The sequence below is a fragment of the Python bivittatus genome, unplaced genomic scaffold (assembly GCF_059951505.1).
Source record: "Python bivittatus isolate LINGU-HERP-01145 unplaced genomic scaffold, Pbiv_v1 ctg000850_np1212, whole genome shotgun sequence".
Classification (NCBI taxonomy): Eukaryota; Metazoa; Chordata; class Lepidosauria; order Squamata; family Pythonidae; genus Python; species Python bivittatus.
The window spans coordinates 61,014,104-61,034,359 of record NW_028277112.1 but is presented as its reverse complement, the minus strand read 5'-3'; the positions used below and the strand labels follow the sequence as shown (position 1 = coordinate 61,034,359).

At 41.3% G+C, this 20,256-nt stretch overlaps 1 protein-coding gene across 3 annotated transcripts in view; it reads right to left on the bottom strand.

Annotated features, from left to right (window-relative positions):
• Positions 1-20,256, bottom strand: part of ABCA1 (ATP binding cassette subfamily A member 1) — a 103,348-nt gene that overhangs the window by 47,301 nt on the left and 35,791 nt on the right. For all 3 annotated transcript variants that reach the window (XM_007428637.4, XM_025166897.2, XM_088129928.1), the window contains exons 6-8: positions 8,336-8,457; positions 7,961-8,137; positions 5,799-5,885 (exon numbers count right to left, since the gene is read on the bottom strand). In XM_007428637.4, coding sequence (XP_007428699.1) covers positions 5,799-5,885; positions 7,961-8,137; positions 8,336-8,457 — 386 coding nt within the window. The remainder of the gene's footprint in view (positions 1-5,798; positions 5,886-7,960; positions 8,138-8,335; positions 8,458-20,256) is intronic.

The following is a 20,256-nucleotide window of genomic DNA, read 5'->3' as shown; positions in this document are numbered from 1 at the left end:
AGTGCCCAAACCCTAATAACAGCCAATCCTCTTGCCAGTTACACTTTGGAACAGTAATAGTATATTTACTTTCAAGAACTGTCTGAAAAGCAGACCAGGGTGCAAATTATCGAGGAACAATCTGCAATGGCAACAACACAAAAAGCCTTTCAAGAACAGAAAACAGGGAACTTCATCACTGAACAGACTCTTTCACTTAGGAGATTAACAGGAGGCAGCTGGTGCCACCGTTGGCAAGGATGCCTGATAACGCCCAGCTCTTTGTCTTCCAGCAGAATGGAAGAAATGCCAGAAGGACTGGTTAAAGGGGCTAGAATATAGAAATTTCATGCTAGGTCAGTGTTTTGCAACCCGGACAACTTTGAGATGCGTGGACTTCAATTCCTAGAATTCTAAGCAATAACCAAGCTGGCTGGAGAATTCTGGGAATTGAAGTCCACGCCTTTCTTTTAATGTTGAGGGCAGTAGAGGGGTCAGCAGCTTGGAGAACAATTTACAGTTAAAACAAAATCTTATGATAACCAGACAAAGATTTACAGGAACACTCAGAATGTGTGAAATTGGACTTTAAACAGTATAGCAGTCATTTGCAAGTCACAATTCCTTATGTCATTTTTAAGATTTACATCTTAACTTGCTTCTGAGATAATCCATTTTATTTATACATCATCTCTATGAGATGAGTCAGCACAAGAGGCAGTATCTTTGCCATGGATTAAAGCCACAGTTGAGCTGGAGATACTGTATAACCTAACCAAAGACCAGCATTAGTTATGACTTCACTTTTGCTCACAGGATACTAAACTCCAATTTAATCTTATTTCCTTAAAATCCAGAGTCTATAGCTTAAAGCCCAGGTGCAGGATGCAAAGTGAACATTCAAACAATCCAATGATTCTTCATCCTGGTTGTCTTTATTTGAAATAACTAGGTTTTTATTTATTTATTTAATTGATTTATGTAGCCACCTTACTGAACACATGACTAAGATTTTTTAGGAAACTGGCATAGTGTGACTGTACAAAACTTGACAAAGAATTTCTGCTGTGCCAACAATTTAAATTAAAACACTGGAGTTGTAATCTAATTTCTTATTTACATATTTATTTATTTATTAGATTATTTGGTTTTGCATACATGCACACATATATAACATAGGTAACTAATAAACTAGGATTTCCTTATACACATGAATCAAGAATCTCAGCAATTAAAGGAATCCTAGTTGGTTCTATAAGGTTTTTACAAAACAGTAAGTCCATTGAGCCATGAATTGATTAAATAAGCTGCAAATTTTCAGTCATATATGCAATTAAATGGGGCCTATTGAGCACAATAGGGCTTTTTTATAAGGAGACATTCATCCAATTTGTCCAGCATATTACAATGCTAAAAATACTCCCAGTCTAAAAAAAAAATGGGATTGCATTAAAAACAAGTTGGTACCCTTACATAAATTCAGACAATGCTAATTATTTTGAAACACCAGGCAGAGAATTTGTTTGAATGGGTGAATCAAACATCCAGACACGGTGTCTACTTGGAATTCAAAAGGAGTGCAATAATCTGTGAGCGTGGCCTACTTGTTCAAAGAGGGTGTTATGGAATCTTTTCTGACCCAGTAGTCACCTAACAGGTACTCTTCTATTTATTTAAAATGAAACATTAAAAAGTGCTCCCTAGTAACCAGTAACCCTGCAACTGAATGCTTGGGAAATTCTGAGTGTCTGCAATAATAGCTGTTAGTCCAAAACAGTACTTTGGGCAGGAAAGGTGATTATTCCAGATACAGGTGTTCAACCAGTTCTAGCTGGAATTGCTCTTTCTCAAAAGTCCAGTTTCAGAGCTTGGATCCCCTCTAAACAAACTCTGTAGAAGTTGCAGGACAGAGCAGACGTTGCCTCTAACATCCAGGCTAGACTACTGCAATGAACTTGATGAGGTGCTGTCTTTGAAGAAACAAGACAGGACTTTTTAAATGGTAGCCTCAGTTATTGTAATGATATGTGGGAATGACCTTGGGAGACAAGGCAAAGAGACGCAACCAAGGGAACGGTCAGATAAAAGGCAACTTAGCCCGCAGCAGGAATGTGGATGGGGCAAGCGGGTCAGAAGGGACCCTCCCTAGTTTCTTGGGCTGTAAAAGGGAGTGGAGGAGACGTACAAGATCCTGCTAATGTAACCTTACAATAGAGTAGAATTAGCTCTTCTGGCTGTGTTTCTTCTCTGGTCTACCTCACAAGGCTGACATCAATCTTGCAAGTCTGAAAGTACATTTCTCCCCCCCCCACTCCCCTTTACAGCCCAAGAAATTAGGGAGGATCCCTTCTGAGCCACTTGCCCCATCTACATTCCTGCTGTGGACTAAGTTGCCTTTTATCGGACCGCTCCCTTGGCTACGTCTCTTCGGCCTGTCTCCCAAGGTCATTCCCACATACCATTACAGTTATCTCCCACAAGCAGTAATGTTAGCTCCCACCCTTCTTTCTTTACTTGATACGAATCCAGCTCAGTTCGGTTTCAGTCTGTTTTTCATTCAGAAAAGCCGTTAATGCTTTTGCTGTATGCAGTTTTTAAATGGCTGTATGAATCCATTAAAAACCCAAGACCACTGGTTTGCTCTTGACCAAATGGGTATAATGCTCTTTCTGTTTGGGGGGACAGGTTACATTGATCTTCTAATGCTTCTTTCAGAATGCTTTATTTTGTTTATACTGTACTTTAAAAAAAATGTTTTAAAGTATCTTAGAATGCACTGGAATAAACGACAGCATCAACCAACATCATAGATAGCTGCAGAGAAAGTTCTACGAGCACTTCAGCCCTACCCATAGGAAGTTCGTATTTATAACAAAGACAAATGTAAGGAAAATCTTGGACGTCTTCATTGTGACTTCCTTCCTTTTTTCTACTGTGACACTACTTTCAAGTCATGACAGGCAAAATACGCAGCAGGGTACAATGGAGCTGAAAAACACTTCCAAGGGTGTTTACAACTATTGTTTCTGCAGCTGCTGCTAAAGATGGAGGCTTCTGAATGGGAGGGTAAGAAACCCCACCAACATGTCATCCCCTGGGGAGTTCAGGCATCTACTTGCAGGCTTTAAAGTAAGGACTTGAAGCGTCCCTCCAGACCTGTTGCACTGCAACTCTCAGCGTTCCTTACCACTTGTTGGCATTGCTGGGAGTTGTAGTTCAGAATCATTTACGGGGCTGCTGGTTCCCCACCCTTGCTTTAATATGCAAAACATCAGTAGTGCCTGGAGTAAGAATTTAGAACAAAGTTTCTTTCCATGAAAGTCCCATGCTGTAGTCTGTGTTCTAAACAACTGGCCTGGATCCCCAATTGTAAACAGCTTAGCCAGTTCATAGAAATTGATTGACGTTCCTGCTTAAAATCATTTCTCAACTGTTGGAAACAGCTGGGTTTAAAATGTGCATATATTTAAATAGACCAGTATATTCCCACCAGCGATGCCCTTCCTCCCTACCTCCACAGAAGCCTAACAAATGCAATGTCTCCCTTGCTTGTAAGGAAATAAAAGGCAGGGAGTAGTCAAGATCCATTTCTGTAAGTGCTTGCCACAGATATACAGGAAGCCAGGCTATGAAAAGCAAGTCGTACATTCAGGGCTGATTGTCATGCTGCACTCACAAAGCACAACGCCATCCAAAAGCAGCCTTTGTGTTGAACTTAAATAGAAATGGAGAAAAGGTGCTGTTTGCTACTTGGAAAAACTGCCAAGAAGAAATCACCTCCTTCAGTGAGGCCTATTTTACATCCACATCAGCAAAGAGAAGATCATATGACTAAAAAAAAAAAAGAGACAGAGAGAGACAGACAAGAGGAAAATAAAAGAGAAACACTGCCACTGGTCAGATGATGCAATAGGAAACAGCTATAACCAGAAAGCCCCAGGCAAAAATTTAAGTCAGCTCAACTGGCTGTAATTTATCTTGATTTTATCCAGATTCTTTTCTTACAGTAATTTCTATTTTCCAGCCAAGAAGAGTTGATGTAGGTTCTAGAATGCGAGAACCACTCCTCCAATGAAATAACTAACAAGGAAATTGTGATGAAGGGACACACACACACACACACACACACACACACACACGGCGCCCGTCCTCCAGTGGAGCAATATGCTCAAAAAACCTCAAGTGACCTCAGACAGTTCAGCTTCTCTCAGAGGTTACTACAGTTCAGAGTTTAAAAATTCCAGTGCTGTGGAGCCGGAAGGAAGAAAAGGAATCCTTGGGTGGACTTCTTCACTCTGCTTAAAGCAGCAATGTTTCAAAAGTAGGCAAAAACATTTTTAATACTCAAAAGCAAAAAATCTTAATACTTTTAGCCAAAACTGAGAGATCTTATTTGCTCAGAGGAAAAAAAAAGGACTGCATGATGTTAGTTCATACAAAAAGGCAGGGCAGGCTCCAGGCTTACGAGCTGAAATGCTAGCCTGCATTATCATACCATTAACTTAACCCAGCAGTGCACATTTCACATGATTCCCAGTCTCTGATTCTAAAACTTTTCTTTTCCCTACACAGTGCATGCCTCATATTCAAGGTCACCCACCAGGATCCAGCCACTTTGGCCAAAGGGAAAATATCCAAAATCCATTTGAGGTAATACCTATAATAGCTCAACCTAAGGTTACATAACATTTTTATAACCTTGAGTTGGCCTAATAAGTGCATTGCCTTACTGGACTTTATGCAGCCCCCTCCTCCCCCCACCTGACAAAATCTGCCTACGTAATTCATCACAACCATCTATTATGGTGAACTCCTGATATTCATGTCCCTGGAATGTTCCACTTGGCGAAGGCAGGGGAAAATTGAACAATACCCTACATTGGCTTCCCAGTTTGGGAAGTATTGGCTAGAGTACATGGGGTCTTTCTTCCTGGTCCTGTCAGATACAACACAGATTAGGCTTGGCACACAAAGAAAAGGAGGCGGCAACTTTACATTAATGTGATGATGATTATATCCCATCAAGTTGGTGTCAAGTGACTACACAGATTTTCTCCACAACAATCTGTCTCTAATATGGTCCTTCAGGACTTCCAACCATTTGGATTAATATATCACATCCTTATATCTTGGCGATGTCTATCCCAGAAAAAACTTTTGTACAGAGAGAATACAATTGTGCCTACTGGCCATGTTGGTACAATAAGAATAAACTGTAGTTATTCCAATACAGACCAGCTGTAGTTAGACTTAGGCTTGCTTGCTTCCCTTTCTCTTTCCACTTCCCATGAAGTCAAGAGGACAATTCATTTGACTAAAGCTTCTTGTTTCATCTAAACCAAGAATTGTGGTTTCCTTCATTATTTGAAATACGCAAAATTTGAAATAGATATGTTAAACGAATGAACCCCAGTTCAGGTGCACCAACAAACTGTGGCTTGCTAAAAGTACATGAAAAACTCCCAAGGTCCTGCTCCCAGCATGCCACACCCCGGTAAGAGAATGGAGATGGCTCATGCACATGGCTCTAGATAGGGGACTGCATCTAATGACTTTATAAGCTACCCAAAAAGAGGCATCTCCCGCTAGTCACAGTGACAAGGCATGTGTTGTGATGTCACAAACAAGCTCCATCCTCATGTATTTGCACTACAACACTGTACATAAGGGGCAGAATTTCCATCACAATGTCACAATGCATGTTTGTCACTTGCCCCCCACCTTTGCTACCCCATGAACACTACCTGTCCAAGATCACAACTCTTTGGCTATCTTGATTGACATCATGACTTGAGTGAGTGGCCTGAGGTACTCCTTACCTCTATAAGAAGATTTCCCAAGCTCTTCATCAGCATCTCCAACGTTCCGTTAAGGTCCTTGAAAGTTGAATTGGAGGTGATCCCGTTCTGGAAGCACAAATGGAAGTTTATGATTAACTGATAGTTACTGCAATATGGAAGGAGTAGGGATCAGTTTTAATACGGACATATTGAATCTGGGGGAGGGAGGGGGGAGGGAGGGAAGATTTCCGACATTCCCTGCCAGCTTCCCACAAGGAAAGTCAATGGGAAAGCTGGAGGAAGTCGGAAGTCGCTCCCTCTCCTACTGCTTTTTTGCCCACCCGTGGTCATTCTGTTTCTCTGTTTAGGTAAGGAAATATCTCTGAAACGATGACCCAGTGGGTCACAGGTTGTCTAGTTATTATTTAAAAATTCAAACCCAAGAACTTTCTCTGCAGCATGAACTATCACTACCACGTCTTTTAGAATAACACCCAACTATATAGTAAAGATTCTGGGCCAAAGTCTTCATCAAGTTGTCCCAGAAACAACCTTTTGAATCAGCTCCAATTCTTTATATCCAATAGTCCACTAACATTTAGGTGTAATAACAAGGTAATTATTTAAGGTGGCAGACTTTATATCCCCTCGTGACTTGTTTTCTGCATTAAAATGAGCCATGTCTAGATGTGAGGGGACAGATGAACAATAGCATACATTTCCTATTTGAAGATCTTTACATTAGAGGTCAGCAGCTGGCACCCCTGAAGTCATATCTGGCCTTTGTTTTCCAGCAAAAGGTGAAACCACAGTTTGATGAGAAGCAGCATCACAAAAGAAGGGGCAGCAGCAGCAAATGGAGTATAGGATGACTGAGATTGTGGGCTGAAATACCGCTCGAGTGTTTGTTTTTCTGAATCAAACCCCAAAATCCATCGATATTTAGGTTTCAGGGTGGGAAACTCCATCAAAAAGTCACAAATCTGTGGCTCTGTTATGTGCCAGTAATACATGATGAATTTTAATTGACTTAAGACACTTTGGGAGGTAACACTGCCTGAAAAGCAGAAAATGAATAAGCGTACTAATACAGTACAAGTAAGAACAAGAAAAATAATGCATAATTAATATGGTTTAATATCCTTACTCCCAAGATGGCCTGTGTATTGATGTTGGCAATGCAAGATCAGGAAGTGACACAAAGTATTACCAAGAAGAATTTTCTACCGTGCCTTACCTGCCTTGTGTTTCATGAAACATTACTACTGAAAAACCACAAATGCCTGCCAGAGGACCACAAAACCGACTCTCTGAAGCTGTTCTCCTGGATTTAAACATCTCTCTTCCTCCCTTCCCTTTTAAGCAAAGCAGCCTTCCCCAACCATGCTTCCCCCAAGCTTTTTCAACTATGAAGGGTTGAACAAGACCTGGCAGTCTTCAGTGCTAAACTGCAATGGGACACTGCCCTTTTTTTTTGTTTTTGTTTTTGGTGCCTTCAAATCAGCATTGATGCCTGGCGACTGCCTCTGCAGTTTCTTGGCAAGATTTCGGAAATGGTTTGTCATGGCCTCCTCCCTATGGCTGAGAGAGAGGGCCTGGCCCGAGGTCACTCAGCTGGCTTTGCACCTAAGGTGGGACTAGAACTCACGGGCTCTCCGTTTCTAATGCACCCCCAAATCAACTACCTTATAGCCCAGGGCAATGTCCAGTCTAGCCAGGATCTCTGCCGTTGATTAAGCTATTTGAGCCTCAGAGGGAGAAAGACAAGCAGGCAGACAGGGAAACTTACAACAGGATAAGTAAAAGAAGCAGGGGACCCATCAGTAAAAAATCAGTGATCAGTCAGGAGCCTGAGGAAACTGTACAATAAAGGGGAGCCCAGAAGCTTGCAGAATAAGGCTTGGAACTTGGGGAAGGTGCGGTTCGGGCAAGGAAGAGACAGAGGAAAAGGCTGGAGGGAGAAGCCTGAGAGGAGAAAGAAAAACAGATCACAAAGTGAGTAAACAAAAAGGTTGCGCTTGGCCAGGTTAGGCTGCAGAGCAACAGAATTACGAAACAATGGGAATCAAGCAACCGAATCTATGAGATATGAAGTAATGAAGAAACGTATTAGATGTGTATTACATGTAACACTCCATCATGTCCTTGTAGTCCTAAAAAAGAGGTTGTGCACCCATCAGTGTTGACACCATCATACTTACTAGAATTGGCTTTATGAAATCCACATTATCCTGAAACGCTCTTTCTAGAGAAGCAAGTTGTTCCTTCGGCATGGAGCACATTAAGGCAACACTGGCATTGTTGATGGCAACCGGTTCTGGCAGCTTGGTGAAGTTGCACAAGTCTTTCAGACTCATCTGGTAGCCAGATGTAAGGACCTAGAAATATTAACCAGAGGTTACGTCATTTGGGAATCAGTTTTTCTGCTTCCTAATCCCAGTTCACAATACTAAAAATTATATCACGCCTGCCTAGCCCACTTGTGGGTCCTCCAGAGATTGTTACTTCATTCCCTACAATTGGCTAGGCTGGATGGGGTAATGGGAGCATACAATTTAAGGATGGATATTTCTTACCTGTTGGAGATTGACCTTAGCATTCAGGATTTCATCTACCGCCGGCTGCGATAGAGAAGCATTGTGGTGGAGGAAGTCAGAGAACGTCTCATTGTCAACCAGAAAATCCTGAACTTTCATATCTGCCAGGGAATTAGGAAGTAAAATAGATTACAAAATAAAACAACAATTTTTAAATGACATCAAAAATCACAGAAAGGTTGTCTATATTAATATAGGTAATGAGGTGGACAGTCACATACTCATCTTAGGTGATCCCAGAGACTCATTCTGTGGCAAGGAACATTCAAGGAAAAAAACGGGGAAGACAATCAATATCACATCTACTCAATGGTTTTGGTGATGAGTGGAAAATGCTTCCGTAATGTACGTGGAGAGAAAAGAGTCGTTTTTGTCCCCAGCTGCAGCTATCCATGTATTGTAGATATTGCTGAGACTTCTCATGTAGTGTAGCCAGTTCAATCCGAGGAGATATCCAATATCTTGTAATGCTAAATGGCGGGCGAGGGGGGGGGGGAATCAGGTACAGTCCTGACCTGCAGGAAGGATTGGCTCAGCCCACCTAACTTTTGTGATGGATTTAGAAAACTCTGTGGATCACAGTTTCTCCCCTTTCTCTAATCAAGGGTCTCCCACTGCCCCCAGCCCGGATCACTCTACCATGTCTCCTTCTAACTGGATCTCTGGCTAAGGCAGACAGTTTAATCTCCAGCTCTGCACTGTGGCTTTATTTAAGCTGCCAATTCAGATCCAGACATATCTTTTGTGATGGCCCACTTGACAACTGTTTTTAGAAGGTTAATTGAGGCATGATATGTATAAAATTCAAAAGCATCAGGGTGCAATTTATGGATTTTATAAACCCCTTCCCTACTTTTTTACCCACTTAGGACTGGTGGATAACAACATACAAGCTATCTTTTGGGAAACATCATCTACCAGAAGAAACACTGAAGACACTTTCAGAACTACAGATACTTAAGGAAGCACATATGTTCTCCTTTCCTTGAATGTATGAAAAGGAGACCTGCACAACTCAAAAACGTTAAGCCTGCCCTTGAAAAACCACCAGTGCAAATAAAAGGTCCACTTTGAATGGTTTTATTTTTGTTCTATTTTGCTTTGATCTTTTCGCTATGGAAAATCTGTAGTTATGCTGAGTAGGAATTTTAAGAATTGCAATCCTGGCATTTCTGAAGGGCACCACATTGAAGAAAGGTAACTTAGCAGCGTACATTGGGTCACAGATCTGGAAAGAGGGCCTCAGATCTTCAAGAAGGCTGACTTTTAAAAATTGGTAATCTGATCAAAGGATTTACAATTATATAAATTCTCAGAATCCAGGAGGCTTGGAATGAGAATCCCAGATCTGCAAAGACGGAATGGGACAGGAAATGTGTGGGAGAAGTGGGGAGAAGGCAGAGGTTCCATGTGCTGAGAAAAATGGATTCTCCACTCTCTTTTTATGCCATTCCAAATTACTACTGTCTTACTCAGACCTGACTGGAAAAAAAACCCGACTTCCTATTCTTCGGTCTAGCATGAAGTTCCTGGGGTTACTGTCGGTCAATGCTCTCTCGCCTAGTTCTTTGTTGCCTTTTTGTTTTTTACAAGCAAAATAATCACCATCAGCAGATGGTTTGAGACAAAAGCTTGGCTAAAGCTGGCGGGAGGTTACTTGAGGATGAAAACCATTTCCGAACCATTTGTAACATTCTCAAGTCAATTTGATCAGAGAAAGAAAATGTGTGTGGGGGGGAAGACACCTGGGGAAAAAGGGAAAAAATATTCTGGTGTCACAGCAAAGAATAGATAGGCAGCTTGCTACCTTCCAGATGTTTTGGACTTCAACACCTACTATCCCCAGCCACAGGCTCAGCAGCAGGGGACTGTCTCTCTCCCACAACTTTAATGGGAGGGGTCATCCAGTTATGGATCTCTTAAATAAGCTTTATTTTAATCCTAAGGCATCCTTGCTCCACTCGAAACAAGATGTCATGGTTGGCTCCCATGCTGATACTATTCAGGGGACTGTTATGTAAACACCCACCTGCGAGCTTCTCTGCTATCAGTGAAAAAAACAACCTCGTCTCCAAATAAATCACAAGGAAGCCGATAGAAAAAAACTTTAAATATTTCCACTCCAATGGTGTCCATGTGGGAGCGGGGCAAGGGAGGGGGAAATTACAGCAGCATTATGACCCAGCAATGCAAGCTCCATGTTTTGATGTCACACATGTATACAGAAAGCATGGAGCTTGCATCACAACAGTGGGAATGTGGTTTCATCATTTTGGTGAAAATGGTTGGTCCTGTGGGTGCCTCTGCTCCACCGTAACACATTAGGGGATAAATGGGTTCTAACTGGAAATAGTTCAATTGCTGAAATTCTTGTAACTCCATCCCTTTCATCTTAGTAAATCTTGCTAAAGAAAACTCTGAAAATCTTGCATGGAAAAAACTATGCCTGGTTTGAGGCATCTGCCAAACAGCCTGATACGAAGAGGTCACTGTGTTCCCCGAAACAATTGGGATCAAAGTCTGCTCCACTCTAGCATCCTGTTTCTTATAAACAGACTCCTGATTCAGATATACACATTGAGCAGAGCTTCCAAAATAAAAGTGGAATACAAGTAACAAAGAAAAGACATACCCAAACATTCATTAAAATAATAACCCAAAACCATCTTAGCTGATAGCAATTATCCCGGGGAGAGAATTATTTAAAAAATGAGGCACCACCACAGAGAACACTGCTTCTGGATACCACCTTCTTATTTCAGATGATGAACGCCTAGAAGACTGGCTCTAAAGAAGACCTCAAATTAAATTAGGGTGTTATAGACACAGATATTCTTTCAGAAGCCTGTATCATAAGTCATGTAGGATTTTAAAGGTAAGCACCCTATTCTGAATTGTGGTTGGAAGTAGTCCCATGTAATCAATCCTACTTATTACCAAAACATGGACAATGGTGGAAGTGATTGTCTATCGAGGAGAAAATGGGAACATCTAGCAACTGTACAGCCTGCATTGTTACAGAGTTTTCTTGCTAAGTTCTAGGAGTAGAAGAGAAACTCCAGATTGGCTTAGCCCTAAGGAAAGCTTATCATTTCAGACTTCTGACTCAATAAATCTCCTGCCTACATATATTCAACACAAAGCCTCACTCCCACCCTCTGATCCAGAAATGCAATTGAAAGTCATGGATATAACTGATGGCATCATAAACAGAACGGGTTGCATGCACCACTGTTTAACGTTCACTGTTCAGAGCCCATGGACAGGCAATACAGTGGAACCTCGGTTTACGAACTTAATTCGTTCCGTGACTCTGGTCGCACCCCGAATTGGTCGCAACCCGAAGCAAATTTTCCCATAAGGTTCAATGTAATTACCGTTAATCCGTTCTGGCGTGGAGGACAGGGAGGCGGCTATTGCTTGGAGGGAGAGTCCCCCTCCCTACGACCACGTGTCAAGGGCGGAAAATGGCCGCGGACCACGTGTCAGGGGCGGAAAAATGGCCGTGGACCACGTGTCAGGGGCGGAAAAATGGCCGCGGACGTGTCAGGGGCGGAAAATGGCCGCGGACCACGTGTCAGGGGCGGAAAAATGGCCACGGACCATGTGTCAGGGGCAGAAAAATGGCCGCGGACCGTGTCACGGGAGGGAAAATGGCCGCGTATCCTGTTTGTACCCCGAGGCAGAGTTCGCAAACCAAGGTAAATTTTTGCGGCCAGAGCTGGTCGTAACCCGAAAAGTTCGTTAACAGAGGTGTTCGTAACCCGAGGTACCACTGTACTGCATATACATCAGTTCTGCTATTGTAAGTTATGGCAGCTTTACAATCTAAGGAGGAAAGGCCAGAAGGGCTGCATTTTACAAGAAAGATACCAGCACCAAACAGGACTGACATGTCTCCTCCGTGGAGAAGAAATCACAGAGAAACCTTACGACGGACAAAATCAGAAAGGTGTTTTTCTACAGTACAGGGTGACATTGAAATAGTGTATAGTTTTAAAATATTGGTTTATTTTTCAGTTGTGAATATGTTTAATCATTACAAATAAATCTGTATAGCTAATGAAAAGCGTATTGAGATCTGGCTCCTGGAGGACATCCAACCTTCTGTAACATTTATGGAAAATCACAGGAGTACTATTTCAGATTTTAGCATCAAGGGGATGATCCTTTCCCCTCCCCCCCTTTACAGAGAAGTTGTGTTGTTTGTTGGCTCCCTTACTTTGCTTTCTTTATCTCCATAAAAGTATGGAAATAAAGCTGTATCCCATTTTGCCTAACTGTGAATTTGCTTTGTATGCCTGCACCAAATTCATGTTAACAAGCAGAAGCCATTCTCAAGGGAACACCTTGCAATAAGGATCGAAGAATGAGATAATGGATAACTTCACAGTAAACCTGAATTTCAAAAGTCAGGGCTATCTCCATGAAACAGGCTAAGCAGCACCACAGCTGGGTCTAGAGAGAAAGGAGAGGGGTGGCTATGGTAACACAGATCTTGATCATGGAAAAAAAAGTTGGATCTAGGTCAATGTGCCTTGTGCTAAGTCATACCATAGGTTGCTGGCTATGGGTTTGTGTGTGTTATCTGAACCTAAACACTGTAATTTGTAAACATGGCTTACAGTTTAGGTGGTTGTAAACTCTCCAAATCTAATCACTGCTTATTCAGTAAACCATGATTAAACAATAACTTAGCACATCATGTGCAAACCAGCCCAGTAAGTCCAACTAGCAGAATGTGACTAAAGTGAGCTACAACATTGGCCCTGTAGCAGGAGTAAAAATTAAGAAAGGAGATGAGTAAACCTGTCAATCAGTACTAAATTGCTAGGGAAGAACAGAAGAAAAGGGCTACCCCCTTCCTACCTAGCATGCACTTTCTGAATGCAGCTGTTTTGCTATATCTGTGATACAGGATGCTAATCTCACTCCGCATTTAGCCTATTTTTTTTTAAAAAGATGAAAAATACAGAAAAAAAGCTAGTCAGCCAACAGTCTAGAGAAATTATGCCAGAACTAGTTAGGCTACTAAGTTGCAGAAAAGGCTGTTTGTGCAAGGAGCCAGTCACAATCAGGTAGGATTCAGTGGATTCAGTTTGTGACAAAAGATGCCTTCACAGATAAAGCAAGCTCAGACTGTTAAGCGCTTTGACAGGAAACAAGATAAACAGATTTCCAGCTTTCCTCTTTAAAGATTCAGGTTTTTGATGCTGACGCTGCAGTTAGTTGCAAAATTTCTAAGTGAAAAAGAAAATGTCTCGTAATTCTCTTGGGCGACTAAAAAGAAAGAAAGTGCTAGGATTCTCTGAGAAATCTACTTGTGTTGCAATTGAATGAGAGCAACTTACCCTAGATAACTGGCTCATTCTTATATTTTCAAATGTCAGAGCACCCCCACCGTAAATACAAAGAACTACTCAGAAAATCTGGGAAATGAACAGTGGCTTGCACAAGACGTTTTAGCTAATATAAGACATAAGCAACAGAAAGTATTATTTGAATTCTAGATCAAACACATACATACTCTTAATTGCTCTTACACCAAGCTCTTGACTCAGACTCAGCTGCCTTCTGTTACTGGGAAATTCAAATTCCCGTTAAAAGAATTCGGAAGTTGAAGTCCACACATCTTAAAGTTGCCCAAGTTGAAAAACACTGCTGTTAATTTCAACATATATCAGTCAGTACCCATCAGTTTGGTGCATAGCAAGGTGTGTGCAGTAGTATCCAAAACGTTTTGGGGATATTAGGTAATCCACAGTTCAGTGCTCTAGACGTCTGGATGCTAGGGGCATCAGCCCCTTTGGTAAGGATTAAAAAAAAAAAAAACTTATAAGAGCCAGTATGGGTGTAGCTGTTAACGTGTTGGACTACAAGTGGGGAGACCTAGGTCCTACTTCACCTTCAGACACAGAGGCTCAGAGGGTGACTATGGGCCAATCCCCTTTTCAGCCTAACCTATCTCACAAAGTTGTTGCAGGGAAAAACAGGAGAAGAAAGCACTATGTATATCACCTTGAGTCCTGAAAGAAATACGGGATCTAAATCAAACAAATAAATACATTCAAAGTGCCACCTTCACTGGGGATTAACACTTCACCCTCTGTCTAAAATATACGTTCCCCAGTCTGGTGCCCTCCAGACATAATAGACTTCAACTGTGGCCAGATAGACTGGGGATTATGCAACTTGAAGTTCCACACATCTTGAGGACACCAGATTGGGGTGATCAATGGCATCCTCAGGTTTACTAGACAGATCTGTATTCTGGGAGGATCGCAAGCATTTTTCTTCTGCTCTTAGTTTTATTCTTCCCTGCTAATATAATGCAACATGTTACTCCTCAAGGAATATTCCAAAGAACCAAGCTTCAAGAGATAACTTTCTATAAAAGGGAGAGGAATTGATTAAACATGATAACATGACTGTGTGATAGCTTATCTCCCTAATGAATACTAAATGAAAGCCATGGTGCTTTATTACACCTTGAAACTATCAGCCTACAAACTGATTGCCATGACAGAAGCCACCAGTTTAAAACTCCCATGATATTTACTGGTCACTGTGGTTTCTCAGTGCTAGCTGCAGAGGCATTGCTAAACTGATGATAAAGATAGCCCTTCTGATCCTCTGTCTTCCCTATACATTCCAGAATGCTGCTCTTCATCTTCTATGCTTTACAGCAAGAATATCATGCACTTGCCCTGCTTTAGTTTCTGAATATGGATTTGTGGACACACTTATTGAAAAGCAGCTTTCTTGAGTGCATGTACAGTTCTTAAGGACGTTGATCTTTCCAATGGACTTGTTTTTTCTAGAAAAGCTACAACTCGACCATAAAATGTATTGCTTAAATAAAAAATCAGCCTCGATAGGGAACAAAAGCAAAGGTTTTGCTGACAGTGTGTTTAGACAACCAAGACAGAATCAACTTGGCTCAGTCAAATTACAGGGGCCTGACACAGAAACTTTTCCAACACCCTTTGTGGTAGTTCCCATTTTAATTGCAAGGAGGAACAAGCTTGGCTGAAATTGGAAAGAAAATGGAGGGGTGGAATATCAAGAAAGGTCTATTTCTCTCTTTCTCTCTCTAGTGGTAAATTTACCACTAGACTGAAAAAAAAGTATTGGCAGGAGGTCCGATACGTCCTGAGACAGTTTTTCGGGGTCCTGACACAGCAGGCCCAGCATCTAGTTCAGCGCTCTTGATCTGGTTGCATTCAGAAAGTTTATGAGCTTTGACAGGAGAATGGCTCTGTAGAGAGCAAGGAAGATGACTTTGATGGAGATGTGGCAGTAGGAGCAGTTCTCCTCCGGGCGGAGAAGAAGGTGGGGGGAGGACAATTCTCCTCCTGTGTGCATTTTTCTTGTGGTTGCTTCTACCACAAGAATGGAACTATGGCATCTATGAGAAGGAGTTGCTTGCAGTAAAAATAAAAATTCTGCATATCTCCGTCAAGGTCGTCTTCTTTACTGTCTACACTAGGGATAGCAGGAGATGTATTCTAACATACTTGGAAGGCTACTCCTTGGGAATATTCTCTCAGTTAAACTAGATGCAGTGCAACAAACCAGCATGCAATTGTGCCAATAAAGTAATAAGGGCTTATGCAAGCTAGAGACCACCTTATAAGTCTGAATGTCTTCTGCCTCATGCTATTTATGCCCATCAAATATGTATCTTAAATTTTGGATCTCGGAAACTGAACTGACAGATCCCCAGTGTATGGTCTGGGTCTGTTCTCGGCATTACAACATTTAAAAGCTGAAGATAAAGGTTTATAGCTGGTGAGGAGCGCACTGCCCACATCTCCAAAAAAGTAAGAAATAGCTGCATCAGTGAATGTGCAAGTTCTGATAAGAGATGCCTGACCTGAAATCTCCAAGGTCAGCCAGGACAGATATTGGGAGAAGCAGAAATTACGACTCTTAAATATAAGCTGAAGGAAATATCTTTGACTATGTACCATTCGACCCACTTTTATGTTTTTCCACAGTTGAATTTTAACACTGCAGACCCAATTTGACCAGAGATAATAATGTGGCAAGAGATACATACAGACAGTATACATTGGGGAATGTATAAGCTTTTACAAGCTCATCCAAGTATTATCACTTAGTGAGACTTTCTCCAATGTAAGCTAGTACATATAACATCCTTTGTTTGATCATGGCAGTATGCCCTAACCAGGTGCCCTTAAGATGACTAAAACAACCACTGACACCTTTCTCATTCTTGCAGAGCTGAACATCTGTATACATATTTGGTAAATACGCATTATCAATTCAGGCAGTGTTCAGGTTGACATTCAGTGGGGTTCCACTTATATCAGGGAACTTGCTGATGTACTGTAATATTAATTGGATGTACAGATTTCAAAAACAACTTCAGGGAAGCTGATCATAGTCACTCAAAGATCTATATCATGTAGCAGCTACAAGCCAAGTAATGACCATAGCCAGCAATATTCAAATCCAGACCTAGAGCCTGTTCAGCATTCCTGGGTCTCCAAATCAACAACCATTGGAGCTGGGCCAAAGGCAGGAACGGGATACAGCTGAGGCTAAGACCTGAAGAGCATTGGCAGAAGGCCTTGGTTCATGGGTCAGGCAAGCACAGCATGGGGCTCACAAAGTAAATATTAACCCTCCGTGAAGCTTCTATATTGAGCTCATCAGTCCAGTGGGTTTCTACTGGTTGCACCCACTAAGTCAAGGAAGGACAATGTTTGAGAAATCAAAAAGTTGAAACCTGCCCCGTCCCAAACTTTGTCAGCTGCTGGAAGCTGCAACACTTGAATAAGAAGAGGCAAATCCTTTCTTGTGACTTGTGGGGAAGCTTAAAGGTGTGAGTCCTCTGGAAGACAAACTGTTATAATCCCTGCCTTTAAGCCTGCAATATGTGAACAAGAGCCATTTGGAGACATTCTGGAAGTATAGGGCTGATTAAGCATGGGAATGGAAATAGTGACCTCCCAGATTTTCTTGCCCAGCCCTCTACTTGCAATTTCCTTGGGTTTAAATTTAAGAAGCTTAATTTTGCCCAAACCTGGCCATTTTGCTACCAAATTTCAGTGACATGTTCTCATAGGACTAGGAGACAGTATGTGTCCCATTTGTTTGCTTTTCATTCAACAGGAGGTAGATCTTACTTATTGTGGACTGGCATTATGGGCAAAGCAGGCTATTATGACATGTTAACAAACCATGATGAAAACATCCTAGCTTAGCCACTGTCAGTCAGTCGGACAGGGCAATGTTGCTCGTATTTTGGGCCTGCAAAAAGTTCTGCAAGTTAATTACAGCAGAGTCCTTACATTGGCTTAAGAAGCTACAACCTTTAGTATCCTGACACAAGTATCACTCTTGGCTGGCTCTTGCTTGAGAGTGCAACTTGTAACTGAAAGTACCAGTTTATGGCAGTGGGGCTATATTAATCAATTATAAATCACTATGAGCTCTATGAATTGACCCCAGGTTAGAGGAAATAAGGCAATAAAATGCAAATGTAACAAATATCCATTCTAAAGATATGGTGCAAAATCTTGGTCTTTTGGGTACTTAAGAAAAATAATTTGTAGACTGCATGGCCTAATATGAAAAGTGCCAGAGGCTCCTTCTTTTAATGCTACATTGTCAACATGTTTACTAATCTATACACTTTAAAGAGAAGCAATTAATAGTGTTACACCCTATAGCCTCCCTAAATTTATACCTCTCTCTGCCAGAAATAGATTCAGTGAAAGGAAACACAAGTTGGTATATGACACGTCTTCACAAGCACTTGGAGACTTGCAGAGAATGTCTAGACTCAAGGGGTAAGAACTGTTCTTAGATATTAAACAAACTGATCCCATTGAGACACAGCAAGACATATGAATGATAAGGGGGAGGGTTCTGAAATTCTTGTTTTGGAATTCTACAGAATTATGTGTGGTTCTTTTCTAACTTCAAGCAGGTAAAAAGTCAAATGTGAGAATCAATACCATAATTCTTTGGGGCACAGCCTAGCCCAGACATTCACTTGCAGTTTCCCTGTGTTTAAATGTGGAAGAATAACTATCCACGTGATTGGGAACAATGATACAATAAGAGTCCTAATTGTGCCCAGCGGTTTAATAATAATATTAATAATAATAATATATTAAATTTATATGCTGCCCAACTCCCAGCAACTCTGGGTGGTTTACAATTGTTAAAGCATTTAAAAAATAGAGAACAGTACAAAAAACACAAAAACAGCACAAGACAAAGGTATAATGATGGCAGAGGGGAAGAAGACAGGGGCATTAATCATCCTCTCCGGGCGAAGAGCCAGGTCCTTAAGGCCCTTCAAAATCCCAATAGGGTGGGAGCCACGTGAATTTCGGGGGGAACCTCAAAGTTCAGTAAGTTCATGATTTGATTTCCACTTCGGACCTGTCATGCCCAGCCCAAGAACAATGATGAAACAGTCCAGTCCAGTCCAGTCCAGTTCCTTTATTTGCTTACACCTTATAAACAGAATCTTGCCAGACTAAATCTATACTATAGCAACTAGTGGATATATACCCTGGGAGATTCTAGGGAGTGGCTATCCTGAACCTCTTTCGTTTCCCACGCTCCCCCTGTGGACTGTGTTGTATTTTGTCTCCTTTCCCCTCCTGGAACGCACCCCCCCTTCCTGATAGCCTTGATCTCTCACAGGACCTCATAGGAGTTTGGGGCTAAAACTGGAAGTCCCCATTCCCAATGATGCATTTTGTAGAGCTAAAGTCCTTAAAAAAAAAAAAAAAAAAAGCACTAGAGCACAGGTTTTCAAACATTTCCACTCAGGTTTAGCTCCGCAACCTGTTAGTTTTAAAAAAAACAAAAACTTGGAATTCAAGAATCAAAATTCTAGTGATAGAAAATTGGCTGCATTTGAATGAGCTTTTGTGTGTGAATATGTTTAATCTTTCACAGAACATCATCAAGTTCTTACAGGACTGAACAGAGTTTGAAAAACCCTGCTTTAAAGCAGTCTTCAACTAGAATTAGAAATGTTCATATACAACATTTCCTGTAGTTATAGAGCAGTATGGAGATAGCCATACTGGAGGAGGTGAGGAAGAAACTCAAGATTGTCTGGCCTTGACTGTTTTTGGTATAAGAGAAACTCGGTCACGCTTTCAAGATTCTGTATTATGTTTCACAATGATGATGTTACCTAGTTGAAATGTCTGCAAGCAAACAACCAAGCTCAGAGAGCACCAAGGACACCACAATTCTGTATTATATTCCATAACAATAAAGTAGAGTTGTAGTAGTTCTTTCGGTATTTGTTTCCTGACCTGGTCTATCTCAAGGACTGACATCAATCTTGAAAGCCTACCAAAAACATTACAGTGGTTTCCCAGTTTTTTAGTGGGGAAGAACAAAGGAATTAAGAGACAGTATGAAGGGGAAAATGACTCACCCTAAGTTCCATAGAGTTCTAGGGTTTTTACTTTCAAAACAGAAATTTTGAAATTCCTCCTGAGCTGGAAGTAAATCAGTTCATCTGTTCAATGGTGACAATACACCATTAACAGAGAACAGCTTTGCTGTGAGACTGGCACCTCAGCCCTGTGTGAAAAGGACTGCAAGTAACCTATTTTGGATCATACAATGCCTATTCTGCTAGGATAAGGCAGAAGTAAATGTTTCATAAGTTTAAATTAGAGCTGTGCTGACAACTTCATTCAACTCTTTCTTAATTACCTATTGTTTCGCAGGAAATAACATACATATCCTGACCTGAACCATGAGAAGAATCATAAATCAACCACAAGCAAAGAAGAAAGTTGCCAGTTAACTTGGCTAAGTGGTTGAGAATCACTGGGGTTTTTAAAAACTAGTTGAATTAGGAAAAAAGAATCCCATGAGGAACTGGGCCA